This window comes from Felis catus, chromosome C2 (genome assembly GCF_018350175.1).
Source record: "Felis catus isolate Fca126 chromosome C2, F.catus_Fca126_mat1.0, whole genome shotgun sequence".
Taxonomy (NCBI): domain Eukaryota; kingdom Metazoa; phylum Chordata; class Mammalia; order Carnivora; family Felidae; genus Felis; species Felis catus.
In genome coordinates, this window is record NC_058376.1 from 149,127,442 (window position 1) to 149,144,677 (window position 17,236).

The 17,236-nt window shown below is 42.5% G+C and overlaps 1 protein-coding gene across 20 annotated transcripts in view; it reads left to right on the plus strand.

Annotated features, from left to right (window-relative positions):
* The window catches only part of ULK4 (unc-51 like kinase 4), a 577,159-nt gene that overhangs the window by 20,475 nt on the left and 539,448 nt on the right, over positions 1–17,236 (plus strand). For all 20 annotated transcript variants that reach the window (XM_045037803.1, XM_045037798.1, XM_045037797.1 and 17 more), the window contains 6 exons: positions 3,405–3,497; positions 5,985–6,097; positions 6,253–6,322; positions 8,480–8,576; positions 13,347–13,451; positions 16,495–16,555. In XM_045037803.1, coding sequence (XP_044893738.1) covers positions 3,405–3,497; positions 5,985–6,097; positions 6,253–6,322; positions 8,480–8,576; positions 13,347–13,451; positions 16,495–16,555 — 539 coding nt within the window. The remainder of the gene's footprint in view (positions 1–3,404; positions 3,498–5,984; positions 6,098–6,252; positions 6,323–8,479; positions 8,577–13,346; positions 13,452–16,494; positions 16,556–17,236) is intronic.

A 17,236-nucleotide genomic window follows, 5' to 3' on the forward strand; every position in this document is an offset into this window, starting at 1 on the left:
GGGCCTCTGGGTGTCTCAGTTGGTTAAGCGTCTGACTTCGGCTCAGGTCACGATCTCGCACTTCGTGGGTTCGAGCCCCATGTTGGGCTCTGTGCTGACAGCTCAGAGCCTGGAGCCTGCTTCGGATTCTGTGTCTCCTCTCTCTGCCCCTCCCTTGCTTGTGTTCTCTCTCTCTCTCTCTCAAAAATAAACAAACAATAAAAAAATTAAAAAAAATTAATTGCAGTTGGTTAACAGGTAATGTTAAGTGTACAGGAGAGTGATTCAACACTTCCGTACGTCACCTGGTGCTCATCACGACAGGTGCCATCCTCAATCCCCATTGCCTAGTTAACCAAGCTCTCCTCTCCTAACCATCAGTGTGTGTTCTGTAGTTAAGAACCTGGTTTGTCTATCTCTGTTTGCAGGGATTTTTAATCATGAGGAAGGTTTAAAGTCTATTTCTCCTTTAATGTATTAAACAGTTGCCTAATTGGTTGACAAATTTTCTTGTAACTTCTTAAGTCCAAGAAGGGCGTTGTTTTCCATTGCGGATTTCAGGCTAAGTCTGTCTGACCCTGTTGAACTAGGGATGATACTGTCAAGATACAGTTAATGTAATAACTGCTGAGTGGTATTTTAATATGATGTGTTTTTATGATAATCCTGTCTCAATGAGAGTGCCGAGTGAGAGGCCAATAGGCACAGCTTGAATTTTCTGGGTTGCAGTAATGGCAGCAAATGAGAAGCCACTGTGGCGTGGGATTGTAGAAGGCAGGTGAGGAGTCCGGAGCGGGTCTCCCTGGGTTAGCAGACAAGAACAATTGGTTTCTAGCTCAGATTGTCACTAGGTATCTGGGGCGTAGGAGTGGTTTAGGCAAGTGTTTGGGGTCTCTGCGTCAGGGTGTAACATGAAGAGTAAATTTAATGTAACATAGGAAATCACCCATTCTCCAGCTTCGTTAAATATAGAAAAAAAGTGCAAAAGGAATTGCTAATTCCCCTTGTGCTTACAATGGAATACTCTCAGGATTAGCATTATTTTGCTCTAGTCTTCCAGATGCCTTTTGATAGGGTACACATCTACTTGATTTAGGATGGGTGTCCACATATTTATATCCCTATATTGTATATACTTGTTTGCATAAATGATACTGCTCTATAACCTAGTTCTGTCCACTTCTGTCCCTTTTATTTACTTTTTGACAGCGAGAGAGAGCACACAAGCACAAACGGGAGGGGCAGAAAGAGGAGAGAGAATCCCAGGCAGGCTCAGTGGTGTCAGTGCAGAGCCCGTCGTGGGGCTCAAACTCAAGAACCATGAGATCATGACCTGAGCCCAAATCAAGAGTCAGAAGGTTAGCTGACTGATTGAGCCACCCAGGCACCCCGAGAGTACTTCCTTTTGGTTTTTATTTTTTTTTAAATGTGTGTTTATTTTTGTGAATGAGTGAGCAGGGGAGGGGTAGAGAGAGACGGAGAGAGAGAATCTCAAGCAGACTCCACATTGTCAGTACAGAGCCTGATGAGGGGCTCGAACTCACAAACTCTGAGATCATGACCTGAGCTGAAATCAAGAGTGGGACGCTTAACTGACTGAGCCACCCAGGCGCCCCTAGAGTACTTCTTGACTTGGAATATCACGTACACTGGTACAGTAAATACCCTTCTGTGTATTTGTTATTGTTCCTTTAGGCAGTCACCTCCTTGGAGTTTTCTGACCGTGGGGTTGGTGGCCAGAGGCTTAGAACATGAAACAATTTGGTGCATTTGTTACCTGCTTGGAATGTGTGCTGGCGTAGCACCTCCAGAGAGCCCCTTCCCTCCCAGTAGACTTTGTTGACCTACATTTTTGCTAAGCTGACAAAAAAATTTCGCTTCATTGGCAATTTTTATTTCTCTGTTCGTGTTTTTTAGGAGCCCTTTGTAAAAAAAAGGATATTATATGTGATTACAGATACCTTCTGTTTCAATTTTGATCAAAGTAATTTTTATTTCTTTATTTAAAAAAAATTATTTTTAATGTTTTTTATTTATTTTTGAGACAGAGACAGAGCATGAGCGGGGGAGGGGCAGAGAGAGAGGGAGACACAGAATCCGAAGCAGGCTCCAGGCTCTGAGCTGTCAGCACAGAGCCTGACGCGGGGCTCGAACTCACGGACCGCGAGATCATGACCTGAGCCGAAGTCGGACGCCTAACTGACTGAGCCACCCAGGCACCCCAAAGTAGTTTTTATTTCAATAGGCATTTTGAATAGTCCAGTTTTCTTTATTTTGAAATTTTAGACAGGTTTAGCCATTCTGAATCTGAGGATTATAACTAGAAGCATACTCTATTAATAGTAAAAATTAATGCTTTGCAAGCGAGTCTGGCTTTTAGGTACAGCCTAAAGTCTTTAAAAAGATTTTTGTTTTAGAGAAATTGCACTGCACCAGTGGGGGAAAAGGGCAGAGGCTGGGGGTGGTGAGGGGGCAGAGAAGGAGAATCCGAAGCAGGCTCCATGCTCCTTGTGGATCCTGACGTGGAACCAGACGTGGGACCTGATCCCATGACCCTGGGATAGTGACCTGAGCTGATATCAGGACTCCGATGCCCAACTGACTGCACCACCCAGGCACCCCAGCCAGCGTCAGGTCATTTTAACGTGGGCAAAGTAGCTGGATAACATTTGACTCCTACACAGACGTGTGACTGTGTAAAATCGTGAGGTTGATTTTCTTGTTTATTTCTGAATGAAATTCTAAAAGTGAAGTCCCAAAAATGAAAGTCATGAAACAGGTAGGGTAGGTAGAATAAAGGATGATAGAATTATAGATTGATAATATCTGTTATATTTCCTTAAAAATGTTAAGCTAATGGGGCACCTAGGTGGCTCACGTGGTTGAGCGTCTGACTTGGGCGCGGGTCGTGACTTGGGCGCGGGTTGTGACCTCAAGGTTTGAGTTTGAGCCCTGTTGCTTGCTGTTGTCAGCACAGAAGCCCTCTGTGGATCTTCTGTTCCCCTGTCTGTCTCTCTCTCTCTGTCTCTCTCCTCTGATCACACTCTCGGGGAAAAAAAAAAAAAAGGAATAGTAACTATAATTTAAAAAATGGTAAATAAAATTTTAAGCTAATTATAGGCTCCTTTCATAGACTCTTTTGAGAACCCAAAATGTTTTCATCAGGCTCCATGCAATATGAACCAATACTGAGTTTTTAGACTCTTTCATTCTGTACCATTTAAGGCTTCTGAATTATTTTTTGCGTGTTGCTAAGAGATTAATTGTATACTAAAATGCAAGTAAAGTGTGAAAGAATTGCGGAGGTACATTTGAATGGAGAAATTTATAAACTATAAAATCTGATATATGTAATTGAGACATGACTTGGGAACTCTGCATGGTAAATCATGTGAAAAGAATTTTAACATTTATGTTTTGTCTAGATTAACTTGGGCAGGCCTATTGCAGCATTCATTTTGGAAGGATGCTTTCGCTAGGAGAGATCATGAATCGAGCACTGAGGATTCCATCGTCAGGTAGTGTACAAGCTTACCTTTGTGTGGGGGGACGTGGTTATCAGGTGACCATACTGATTAGTGTTCTAATGCAGCGTCAATGACATAAATTTGTCTGCTTTCATACTAGGAGAAAATCAAGCATTTGTTCAAGTGTGCTTGAAGAGTTTAGTCATGACCTTACGTGTTTGCGATTTTGCTCATTTTTCCGATCAGTTGTTTCTTCTCCAGTCAGTGATTGAGTATGGTGGTCATTAGTTCTGTTCATCAACTATAACTCACTTCCCACCTTGCAATCACATGGTGGGATCTCCTTCCCCCCTCTTGAGTCAGGCATGGTCACGTGACTTGCTTTGGTTAATGAAATGGGAACAGAAGTGATGTGTGTTCGTTCTGCATAGACGCTTGAAGAGCCAGTATGAGATTGGCCACACTGCTTCCTCCTCATGAGGTAATTGGGAAGACAGTGTCCAAATGGAGTTGCTGTCGGGCTGGGTCTTTAGTGACTGTGATGGGCATAGCTTCCTTGCCAGCCTTTAGTGGCTGTGTGCATGAGGGAGACAGGACATTCTAAGCCACAAGGATTTGTGGGTTGCAGGCTACCACAGCGTAACCTAGCTCCTGTCTCATTCTAATATACCTCGTTTTTATTATAAAATCTTCTTAGCCCAGGACACTTAAAAAAGGAATGGTATTAAAAACAAGGTGAGGAGTGGTCGAATCAGGGCCCGATAATTGACCCTCCGCCCTGCCCCGGTCAGCTTATTCAGTGGTGAATGGTTGTGTGATTCTTGGTTCTCATCTTGGCAAATTCAGCGTGTTGGATAGAGAAGGTCTCTCCTAAATATTCTATTTAAGGTCTCTCTCAAACTTGGGTTTCTCTGGTCCAGTGAGATTCAACCATGCTCCTACCATTGTGTTTCGCTCTGTGGGGACTCATAGAAAGCGGGGCTGTGGTCGTGGTCCTCCAGTGTCTGCAAGGCACAGAAGACCTCTGACTTTGGTGTGTCCTCTTCCTTGTTAATCTCTATGCCTTTGGTTTCTTTTCTTGCCTTAAGGCCCTTGCTAGGACTTTTTCAGTAAGGCACTGAATCAGGAGTGATGAAAATGAACCTCTTGGCCTGGTTTCTGCCTTTTGAGATGAAAGCTCTCAGCCTTTCACCATTAAGTACGATGAGTTGGAGGTTCGTGTAGCTGCCCTTCTTCAGTTCGAATCTGAATTCGATTTTTGAATTTTGTCAGATTCCTTTTTGTATCGGTTGATAAGATCATGTGGTTTTTCTTCTTTAGACTGTGGTTTTCAAATATTTTTTTTTTTTAATTTTTTTTTTTCAACGTTTATTTATTTTTGGGAGAGAGAGAGAGAGAGAGCATGAACGGGGGAGGGGCAGAGAGAGAGGGAGACACAGAATCGGAAACAGGCTCCAGGCTCTGAGCCATCAGCCCAGAGCCTGACGTGGGGCTCGAACTCATGGACCGCGAGATCGTGACCTGGCTGAAGTTGGACGCTTAACCGACTGCGCCACCCAGGCGCCCCTGTGGTTTTCAAATATTGAGCCAGCCTTGCAGTCCCACAATAAGTCCCCCTTAGTCGTGGTGTATTACAGATTTTGTGTCTTGCTGGATGTGTTTGGGGCCAAGGGGCAGGAGGACAGCGAGAGAGGAGGAAAAAGAATAGGACGGCAGGGGTTTGCCTCCTGTTCTTTTTTTTTTTTTTTTTTTAACATTTATTTTTTGAGACAGAGATGGAGCATGAACGGGGGAGGGGCAGAGAGAGAGGGAGACACAGAATCGGAAACAGGCTCCAGGCTCTGAGCTGTCAGCACAGAGCACGACGCGGGGCTCGAACTCACGGACCGTGAGATCGTGACCTGAGCTGAAGTCGGACGCTCAACCGACTGAGCCACCCAGGCGCCCCAGCCTCCTGTTCTTAAGATCATAACTCTCTGGCTACAGAAGATGCCCCTCTGTGAGTTCGAGCCACTGGCCAGGAGCTGCTGCTGTTCCCAGCTAGCTGCTGCAGGGTTACCTGGTAGCAGGGACAGAATAAAATGGAAAAAGGGGAAAAAAAAAATTAAACCATCGCATTTCCTCTGTCCTGACCTATAGGGGTCCCCTTTCCTGTTTCTTAGAACAGAAATAGAAGGCTTCTCTTAGAGGCTCTTTTGTCTGTACTCAGTGCCTTGGAGTCGAGGCCAGGCAATACTGGAAGGGGAAAAATAAGAGGGAAGTTCACTGCCAGGTTACTGGTACTTATAAACTTAGGGACTCTGGTTTACTTGCCCGATCTGCCACTTATTTCTCACTGATAAGATTCATAGACGGTACAAAGCCTTGCGTATAGTAAGTGCTCACTTTAGCTACTCATTGACCGTGCTTCTCTAACTCCATGGCTTTGCCAGATGGTACGTGTAATTTCGTGAACTTTTCCAACCTCTTGTTCTACACAGAATACTATAGAAAGCTCAAAAATAAGTTTGATTGTGTTGGCTTTCTCCTGTTGAGCAGCGGAAAAATGATGGAGCATTCTGGGACCCAGGATTCCAAGGAGGTTTTGAAGCCAAGTGGACAAGCCAAGGGGGACAAGAGTGGTCAGCGACTGAGTCACTCTTTCAGACTAGGTGAGCTTTCCCTGGAGCACGTTCTTGCCGCTGAGGATGCCGTTTCTGAGAAATTCTGGTTTTTGCTACCATTCTCTTTAAATTTCTGCTTGCATCATGCCTGCTCGTGGTATTTTTGGTTCTTTACACGTAATGTTTTTTCTGTCCTGCCACAGAAAATCGAGCTGAGTTGCGGCCTAAAAGTACCGTTGGGGGTCAACCAAACGAGTCCATGTTTCTTCTGAGGTTTGTAAGATGATAGCAGTAAGGAATCCCTGTGTGATGGCAGTCAGGTCTTCTTAAAGCATCTGTTGTCCTGCCGGCCAACCGTGTTCCCCAGAGATAAAGCGCAGGGATGTGGATGCCGATTTCTGTATCAGTCTGCTTTTGAAGTTCGTGTTAAGTGCTGGCCAATGGAATGTTGATGTGGCTGTGCATTTTTAAACGTTTTTAACCAAACCAGGGGTGCCTGGGTGCCTCAATTGGTTAAGCATCTGACTTTGGCTCAGGTCATGATCTCAGAGTTCGTGGGTTCGAGCCTCATGTCGGGCTCTGTGCTGACAGCTCAGGGCCTGGAGCCCGCTTGGGATTCTGCGTCTCCCTCTCTCTCTGTTCCTCTGCCGGCTCGTGCTTTGTCTGTCTCTCAAAAATAATAAACGTTAAAAAAAAATTTAAAAAAGTTTTTAACCGAACCACCTGTCTTTCCTATTTATAAGGGTTAAAACCTCATTTTTACTTGCCCTTCAAATAGAATTAAATGTGAAATTTCAGCAGTCAAGCTTCTTTATTGAATACTTTGAGGAAAGAATGGGTTGTGTTTTTGTTAAATTTTTTTTATATAAAAAATTTTTAGAAAAATGTTTATTATCGAGAGACAGAAGAGGGAGCAGAGGATCTGAAGCAGTTCTGTGCTGACAGCAGAGAGCCCGATGTGGGGCTCAAACTCACAAACCATGAGATCGTGACCTAAGCCCAAGTTGGATGCTTAATCGATTGAGCCACCCAGGCATGCCATGTTAAATGTTGTTTTGTGTGGAGACTTAAATAATGTTTTTTAATACTGTAATCATTGAAGTAATTTGAAAGAGAACAGGATGGCATTTTAATATAATTAAGAGCAATGTATTTAAAATTTTAACATGTAAACGTCAAGTGTTGTATTTATAGTTTTGGTCCTATACATAAATAGTTTTATTTAATGATGGGTTATAACAATGAACTAAAATTTCCTGACTTGTTTTACCCTATGAAAATATAAAGTATATTGAATTTATCTATATACATTCTAGGCATTAATTCAGTTTTTTAAAAAACTTTGTACAGTCTTTGGCATATTTCGTGAGTTAAACTACTTGTTTAATGAATGACTAAAAACAGATGAGTGAAAGAGACATAAATGTAAAAAAAACACATAAATATAAACATAAAAAAAGACCCTAGTGATCTCAGTGGAAAAATTTCTTAATATGTGAAAAACTCCAAATCAGAGACCCAGGAGTAATGGAGTTACCCACAGAGTATGACCAGCATTTAATTTCTTAATTTTCTTTAATTTCTTAATTTTCTTAAATTTCTTAAATTTCTTTAATTTCTTAATGTTTATTTATTTTTGAGAGAAAGAGGCACACACGCAGAGTGTGAGCAGGAGAGGGGCAGAGAGAGGGAGACACAGAATCTGAAGCAGGCTCCGGGCCCTGAGCCATCAGCACAGATCTGGATGCAGGGCTCGAACTTACGAACTGTGAGATCATGACCTGAACTGAAGTTAGATTCTTAACCGACTGAGCCACCCAGGTGCCCCTGACCAGCATTTTTAAATATAGGAGGAATCATTAGACATAGATACAGATTATAACTTGTTCCTTATCTTAAATAGATACCAAGATGATTTTCCATATCAAACATTTTCTGAAATAGAATTGTAAATATTTTCCATCCTTTGTAGACTGATCTATATTACTATGTTAATCCTGCTGATACGAGCAGACATTTAAAAAATAATAAAATCAAGAGTGTCTGAGTAGCTTAGTCAGTTGGGCATCTGACTCTTCATCGCAGCTCTGGTCTTGATCTTGGGGTCGTGAGTTCAGGCCCTGCATTGGGCTCTGCGCTGGGCATGGGGCCTACTTAAAAAAAAAAATCAATGTTTTAAGGTTTCTGGTTAAAATAGAAAATACTGTATATAGCATAGGTGCTATAAATAAATAATAATTTAGCCAGGAAACTAGAAATATTTGCAAAAAAGGTGTTGTATAAACAGAAATTAGAGTTTAAATTTATGAGATCACCCAGAATCTTGACATTCTACCATTTTATCGTGAGATGTGTTTTTTTTCCCAGATAATAGTAAACAGGATAGAGTTTCTGCACTCTGAATAATGTTGACCGGTATGTATTTTCCAGTTCTCGCCCGACTCCGAGAACTAGCAGTGCGGTCGGACTAAGTCCTGGTGAGGATAGGACCCAACATTCACCACAGAAGGCTTCTCCTTTGACCAAGGTGAGCAGGGATGGAATCTTTCTTTCCTTTTCCTTTCTTGCTTTTCTTTCCTTCTTTCTTAGCATAAGGTATGGAGACTCAGAAGAATAGTTCCAAGTTGATGTCCAAACTATGATTGTAATGACAAAATTTGCAATTAAGTCACCTTCTTTATCACTCTCTTTTTCTGGTAAGTACTCCTACGAGAGCATTGTTTCATAGTTATTTTTTTGGTGACAGCCTCAGTAACATCTGATCGGCATCCCATTTAATTCACCACTTAGAGTGTATGGGTCGGGGGCTTTGTGCATATTCCCAGGCACGTAGCCACCACCACAGTCATTCTGAGAACACTTGCCTCCCACAGGGAAATGCCATCCCTATTGGCAGTCACTCCCGTGCCCTCCGTTTCCCTTCCCTCTCACCCTAGGCAGCCACTGATCTCGCTCTCTTGATAAATTTGTCTCTTCTGGACGTTGCAAATGAATGAAATAACACAATCGGTCCTTTTTTGTGACTGGCTTTTTTCACAGAACACAGTATATCAGTACTGTGTTCCTTTTTATTGCCAGATAATTGGTTGTATGTACCACATTTTTCCATTCATCAGTTGGTGGACGTTTGGGTTGTGTTTCCACCTTTTGGCTGTCGTGGACAATGCTGCCGTGAATGTTTGCGTACAGCTTTTTGAGCGGGCCTGCGTTGAATTTCGCCTTATCCCTGCAGGAGTGTAATTGTGGCGTTGTGTGCCTGTTAAACCTTCCAAAGAACTGCCAGACTGGCTTTCAAGGCAGCTGGGCCGTTTTGCATTCTCACTAGCGTGTGAGGCTTGCGGTTTTTACCCGTCTCTAACGAAACTCGTTACTGTCTTTTTTCCTAATTGTGGTAAAATGCATGTTGCATAGAACTTACCATTTAACTGGTTTCCAGTTGTACAGTTCTGTGACGTTAAGTACATTCCCACTTTTGTGCCACCGTCCTCACTCTCCGTCTCCAGAACTGTTTCATCGCCCCACAGTGAGACGCTGTGCCCACTGAACAATGCCTCCCCACCTCCTTTCCTCCCAGCCGGGGCAGCCGCTGTTCTGCTTCCTGCCTCTGTGCCCGGTAATCTCCTGTAAGTGGAAGCGTACAAAATCAGCCCTTTTGTGTCTGGCCTGTTGCCCTTAGCATGATGTGTTCAAGGTCTACCGTGTGTCAGAATTCCATTCCCTTTTCAGGTTGAATAATACTTCGTTGTGTGTAGGTACCGCATTGTGTTTATCCACGCACCCATCTTTGGCCACTCGGGTTGCTTCAGCCTTTGGGCCATTGTGGATAATGCTGCATTATAGCCAGACGAGGAGGTGTGAAATTATACCTAGTTTTGATTTGCATTTCTGGTGGCTGATTTTATTGAGCATCTTTTCATGTACTTATGGGCCATTTGTGTATCTCCTTTGAAAGAATGTCTTGTCTTTTTTTTTTTTTTTTTTTTTTTTACATTTTATTTATTTTTGAGAAACAGAGTGAGACAAAGCGTGAGCGGGGGAGGGGCGGAGAGAGAAGGAGACACAGAATCTGAAGCAGGCTTCAGGCTCTGAGCAAGCAGTCGGCACAGAGCCCGACGCGGGGCTCGAACCCACAAACTGTGAGATCATGACCTGAGCTGAAGTCGGATGCTCAACCGACTGAGTCACCCAGGCACGCCTGAAAGAATGTCTTTTCAAATCTTTGCTCATTTATTGAGTTGTAAGATATTCTTTATGTATTCTAGGTATGTGATTTATAAATCTTCCACCCCGTGGATTGTGCTTTTCAATGGTGTCCTTTGAAGCACGGAAGTGTTTATTTTTATTTATTTATTTTTTTGAGAGAGAGAGAGAGCGAGCAAGAGCACGTACACGTGGGGAGAGGGGCAGAGGGAGAGAGAGAACTCCAAGCAGGCTCCATAACTCAGCATGGAGGCTGTGGGATGACTGTGGCATCATTACCTGACCTGAAATAAGGGTCGGCTGCTCAACTGACGAAGCCATCCTGGCACCCGAAGCACAGAAGTTCTTAATTTTGATGGAGTTCAAATTATTTTGTGTGTGTGTGTGTGTTGTTGCTTAGGCTTCTGGTGTCATAATTTAGAAGCCATTGCCTACTCCAAGGTCACAAAAGTTTATGTCTGCGCTTAGCTCTTTAGGTCTTAAATCCATTTGAGTTAACTTTTGTACACGGCATGAGGTAGAGGGTTCAGCTTCATTGTTTTGCGTGTGGATTTCCATTTGTCTCAGGACCATTTGTTGACAAGACTGTTCTTTCCCAGTTCACTGTCCTGGCGTTCTTGTTGACTATCAATTGGCCGTAAAGGTGAGGTTTATTTCTGGACTCTCTGTTCTGTTGATCTCTGCATCGTTCTTCATGCTGGTCGCATAGTAACTAACTGGCTACTCTTGATCACTGTAGCTTGTTAGTAAGTTTTGAAGTGAGGAGGTATGATTCTTCCAATTTTGTCCTTTTTCAAGGTTGTTTTGGCTACTCTGGGTCCCTTGCATTTCCATGTGAATTTTAGGATCCGTTTGTAAGTTATATGTGAGGGAAAATTGTGTAACAGTAAAAATGCATTTTACTTATTTATTTTTAGAGCGAGAGTGTGAGTAGGGAAGTGGTGGAGGGAAGAGGGAGAGAATCCTAAGCAGACCCCATGCTCAGTGCTGAGTCCAACCCAGAGCTTGATCCCACGACCTGGGATCATGACCTGAGCTGTTACCAAGAGTTGGATGCTTAACCAACTGAACCACCCTGGTGCCCCCAAAAATGCATTTTGAAATGTAACAGATGTTGCGTCTCTTCTGGCCATGGTTATTGTAGAGGAGTGCACTTAATCGTTTTATTGAGAATAGTCAAGCAGTAATTGTATAAGTAGTATATGAGAGTTTATCTTGTATAATTTTTAAGTGATTATTTTTATTCAATTGCAAAATCTTTATAATTGTAGAAAACTTGCAAAATGTACAAGAGGACAAAGGAAAACTACTTGTAACTTAATTATCCAGTCTAACCACCGGTTATATTTTGATATCTCTATTTCTGAGTCTATACATACATGTTCATTTTAAACAAGGGAACATAATTTTATGATTGCAGTGTTTGATCACTTTATTCCTGAGAATTATATTTTATTTTGCTGTTGTGAGTGGGTATTTCATTTTTAGACTCTGTTAACTGTGCTTATGTTTCATTTATATATAGGAAATTAATTTTTATATATACATTTCTAATTGGTCTACCTTACTAATTCTTATATTAATATGTTTTTAGTTCATTCATGTTGACATTTCTTTGAAGTCTTTCTGTCTTAAATGTCCATGTTTTAAACATTAAATTCTTTGTTTTACCAAGTTCCTCCTTATTCATGTGTTTTTTGATAAGTCTGTTTTCTAAGTTGCAAAGGGGTGGTCTTGTTTCCAAGAACCTAGTTAGCTAATTATTCCTTTAGTCATGCTCTCACCTCAGTTTTGGAGAATTTCCTCATTTTTCACTTCACTGTTTTGTTTTTTTCTGTTTTGTTCTGTTTGTTGGTCAGTGTTTCAGTGGAAGTTCCCCCCCCCCCCCCCCCCAACCCGTGCAAAGAGGTGTTTTTATTAAAGCACGGGGATAGGCTCCATGGGCAGGAAGAGCTGCCTCAGTGGAAGTTGTTAAAGCATAAATCCACTTTTGTTTTTGTTTTTGTTTTTGTTTTTTTTGGTCTGATGTGAAGTCCTCACGTGGCATCACACTAGGAACGAGAGTTATGTTTAAGTAGAACACAAAGAAAAATCTCAAATATGGTCACTCATTTTCATTATGTGTTAACTCTAGCTTTTATTGTTATTTGAAACATTTTTTTTTTTTTAATGTTTATATTTGAGAGAGAGAGTGTGAGCATGGGAGGGGCCACGAGAGACACAGAATCCGAAGCAGGCTCCAGGCTCCAAGCTGTCAGCGCAGAGCCCGATGCAGGACTCAACCTCAGGAACCGTGAGGTCATGATCTGAGCTGAAGCCGGACGCTCAACTGACTGAGCCACCCAGGCGCCCCTTTCCACGTTAGCTTTTATAAAGATAGAGGTGTTTAATGCTTAGGTAGAGGGTTAGTATTTGATCTTGAAATTCCTTTATGCTGTAATTTTAGCTTTATTCAAAATACTGAATATTTTGTAAAGCAGAATAAATTGGTGAGTGTCGAGTGGATGAATGATAAAAACCATCCTGGTAGGGGCGCCTGGGTGGCGCAGTCGGTTAAGTGTCCGACTTCAGCCAGGTCACGATCTCGCGGTCCGTGAGTTCGAGCCCCGCGTCAGGCTCCGGGCTGATGGCTCGGAGCCTGGAGCCTGTTTCCGATTCTGTGTCTCCCTCTCTCTCTGCCCCTCCCCCGTTCATGCTCTGTCTCTCTCTGTCCCAAAAATAAATAAAAACATTGAAAAAAAAAAAAACCATCCTGGTAATTGAAAAACAAGTTTGCCTCGTTGTAGCTGAAACATCAAACTACAGAAGATCTGTTTTCTGGTTCTAACTAACCAGCCTTTGTGGTAAATGTGAACAAATCGGTTACTTTGACCTTTGTTTTTTCCTTCTGTAACCATGAGAATGATGATGCATAGAACTGAGGATTTTTGTGACGATCAAAGAAGACGGTCTCTGGAAGTGGTTTGAATAGCAACCTGAGGTCCATAGATACAGGTGACCCTTCCAGTGGTGTCTTACTCAGGGTCTTATTAGCCCAGTTCTTAAAAGCTCTGCAGTAAGTCACAGAAACAAAGCCTCATTTTTGTTCTTATTTCAGATTGCAAGTGAACACCTGAGTCAGCAGGACCTGGAATCCCAGATGAGAGAGCTTATTTACACAGATTCTGATCTTGTCATCACCCCAATTATCGACAACCCAAAGGTGGGGAAAGATGCCCTAACAGCTGAGGGCTGAGCTTTATTTAGACTTTATTTAGAGGGTTGAAATCCTGGTGATATCTTCATTCCAGATACTGTTGGCTTTCTTTTCTTTGCTGTTCCTCATGTCTCCTTTTATTTCATGTGTGCCACACATCTACACTTCTGACGCCCACCCTGTGTGTGACCCTCTCCTCTTCCTGTGTTACTTGACCCTTCACTGAGTGCTTAATTTCTTCCTCTTCTGCATCGGCTCTACCTCCCCTCAGTCCATGGGCTTCTAGACCTCAGACCTTAGTCCTCATTCCTTTTGTTTCTCTATACATTCTCGAATGAATTTCTCCAACCACTCTAGTCTTGGTTGTGTCAGGAAGGCAGATGTGAGTGAGCACTGCTCCCCCTGCTGGGGTGGGTGGGCAGGTCACAAAGAGACTAGCGGGTGCTCAGGGCTGCAGGCCAGATGGCGGGGAGACACTGGGGGCTTGGGGAGTCATGGTTCACGGTGCACTTCATACCCGGCGTGATTTTTGTTGCTTCACGTCTCTTGGAATATACCTCTGTATCGCCAGGGGATGATGAGTATTCTTAAGAAAAAAAATCAACTTCTCAGTCCCTCTGTATTACCTATTCTATATTTTAATTTTCTTTTTAAAATGTCTTTTTCTGTTTTGATTTATGACCATTTCCCCCCATTTCTTTGGGGAACATTACTGTAATGTAGAACAAATGGGTTCTGGGGTGCTTGGGTGGCTCAATTGGTAAGTGGCCAACTTTGGCTCAGGTCATGCATGATCTTATGGTTCGTGAGTTCGAGCCCTGTGTCGGGCTCTGTGCTGACAGCTGGGAGTCTGGAACCTGCTTTGGATTCTGTGTTTCCCTCACTCTCTCTCCCTCCCCCACTTGCATTCTATCTCTCTCTCTCTCTCAAAAATAAATTAAGAAAGAACAAATGGGTAATTGGATGCATATTTATCTACGAGGTAGACAACATTTAATACAGATTACCCAGCTATTTTTCATAATGGAGCTAATTCTTTTTATGAGTTCAGCTATCTGACGGAGTAACTGTATATCATGCCAGATTTAATGTGAAATGGGTCATTTTCCCAGTGGACCTTCTAAGAACAGTTTGTAATGTGTTTTGACAAGGTTCTGTTTATTTCTTTTTCTAACCATACTTACTTGTTTTGGGGCAGCCTTAGTCAAAATTTTTTTTTAAACTTCTAATTTTAGATATACAGAAAAGGTTCAAAAATAGAGTTCTCGTGTACTTTTTACCCAACTTTCTCTGATGTTAGCATCTCATGGGACCATAGTATGGTTAGCAAAGCCGGGAACTAACATTGGTACGGTGTTAACTAAATTACCGAATTTATTTGAATTTTACCACTCGTACCACTGATGTCCTTTTTCTCTTCTAGGCTCTCTTGTTCCACTTTGCTGTTAAGCCTTTTTCTGTTACCTTCTGTCCTTGTCTTTCATGGCCTTGTAATTTCTTAGTTTTTCCTTGGCCTTCGTGGCTTTCATATTTGAAGAGTACTTATCAGGTATTTTGTAGGCTGTCCCTCAACCTGGGTTTTTCCAAGTGTTTCTCATGACTAACATGGAGGAGGTTATGCATTTTTGGCAAGAAAACCACCAGCAAAGCTTTTTAAAATGCTCTCTAAAGAGGTTTTGGAGATGTTAGATATAGAAATGATGGTTGGATTTTTAAATTAAAACTGTCGAGGTGAAAGTACCCTGGCTGTTCCAAACTCATGGATCTAACTACCCATTTTTCCAGTTTCTTAAAAAAAAATTGTGTGCTTTCCTATTCATGCTGATTACATCTTCCTGGAATAGTGTGTTCTCGAATTCAGCCATGAAATTCTTATTCTTTAAAACCTGAGCCCTCCTTCTGGTTCTTCCATAAGCCTTGTCAGCCTAAAGTGCTTGCTGCATTCTCTAATGTGTTAGAAAAATTCCTGTGAAATGTTCTGTCTATAATTATGTCCTGCCTGTTTTGCATTGTTGAATTTTTTTTTTTTTTTTTTTTTTTTTGGCATTTACACGTTTATCTTCCCAGAGTATCCGCTCTCTGACTGTAGGATCATGTCTTTTATATATTTGTATCCCCCTTAGCACTTAGCATAGTGCCTCATCCTTACAGGTACCCAGTAAATATTTGTCGAATGACTAAATTTCTTTCTTTCTTTTTTTTTTAAGTTAATTTATTTTGAGAGAGACCAAGACCACGTGAGCAGGGAGGAGCAGAGAGAGAGGGGGGAGAGAGAGACCTCCAAGCAGGCTCCACACTGTCAGCACAGAGCTCCACGTGGGGCTTGAACTCAGGAAACCGTGAGATCATGACCTGAGCCAAAACCGAGAGTCGGATGCTTAGCCGACTGAGCCACCCACCCAGGTGCCCCTGAATGACTAAATTTCTACCTAGAGGTTGATGAGCTTAAGAGTAAGCCAAGATAAAGTGCTTCTTTTTCCACAAAACTTTGTTTATTTAAAGTAAACTCTGCCCTCGTTGTGGGGCTGGAACTCCTGATCTCAAGATTAAAAGTCTCATGGTCTACTGACTGAGCCAGCCAGGTGCCTCAAAATGATCTTGTTTTTATAAACAAGTGCTTATGGTGTTTTTGTGTGTTGGTGTTTGCATATTTTTTTTAAAATTTTTTTAATGTTTGTTTATTTTGGGGACAGAGAGAGACAGAACATGAATGGGGGAGGGGCAGAGAGGGAGACACAGAATCGGAAGCAGGCTCCAGGCTCTGAGCCATCAGCCCAGAGCCTGACGCGGGGCTCGAACTCACGGACCGCGAGATGGTGACCTGAGCTGAAGTCGGACGCTTAACCGACTGAGCCACCCAGGCACCCCAGTGTTTCCATATTTTGATTAGAAAGGGCACTGTTGAATTCTTTTTCTTTTTGGTGACAGGTTTTGTAGTGTTCTTTTCTGTCTTCCTTGATTTATAACCTGATAATTGGAGTTATGTCAGGAGACTGATATGTCTCAAAAGGCATCTTTAAAAGGTTTTTTTTCTTTTTTCCAACCACAGATAATGAAACAACCACCAGTTAAATTTGATCCAAAGATACTGCATCTACCAGCATATTCAGGTAGGATTACAAAGTGCTTGTCAAACACATAGACTCTTGGCAGACAGATATAAATAAGACCTCTAACAGCAAATGGAGTTTTTTTTTAAGTTTATTTAGAGACCGAGACAGAGCATGTGAACAGGGGAGGGGCAGAGAGAGAGACAGGAGAGAGAGAGAATCCCAAGCAGGCTCCGTACCATCATCGAGAAGCCCAATGTGGGGCTTGAATGCACAAACCGTGAGATCATGACCTGAGCTGAAACCCAAGAGTCAGAGCCACTCAGCGTGCCCCCCCCCACTGCCGCCTGCTTTTTTTAAAGCAAATGGAAGATGTTATTTATTTATGAATAGCTACATTCCTGCTTTCTTGCCAACTGGCTATATTCTTGGGGTAGTGCTGTGTGCATTGCAAACAACCTGTAATCCATTTGTGCCATCCTTTGACTGTGCCAAGCTGAGTCTGGCTGCCCTGTACCCCTGTGGAAGTGAACGTTCCCGTAAAGCTGTGCGGGCCCGTCTCTTGCCCTTCCCTCTTGTAGAGCCCATTGGATTTCCAACATTTATGGTATTCTTGTGGGTACAGAGGGTCGGAGACCACAACGAAGAATTGAGACTCGACTCTAGGGAGTTGACAATGGGGTCAGATGGTTTACTTTTGTGGGGAGGGTGTGGGAATGAAGATACTCAAAGAAGACAGGT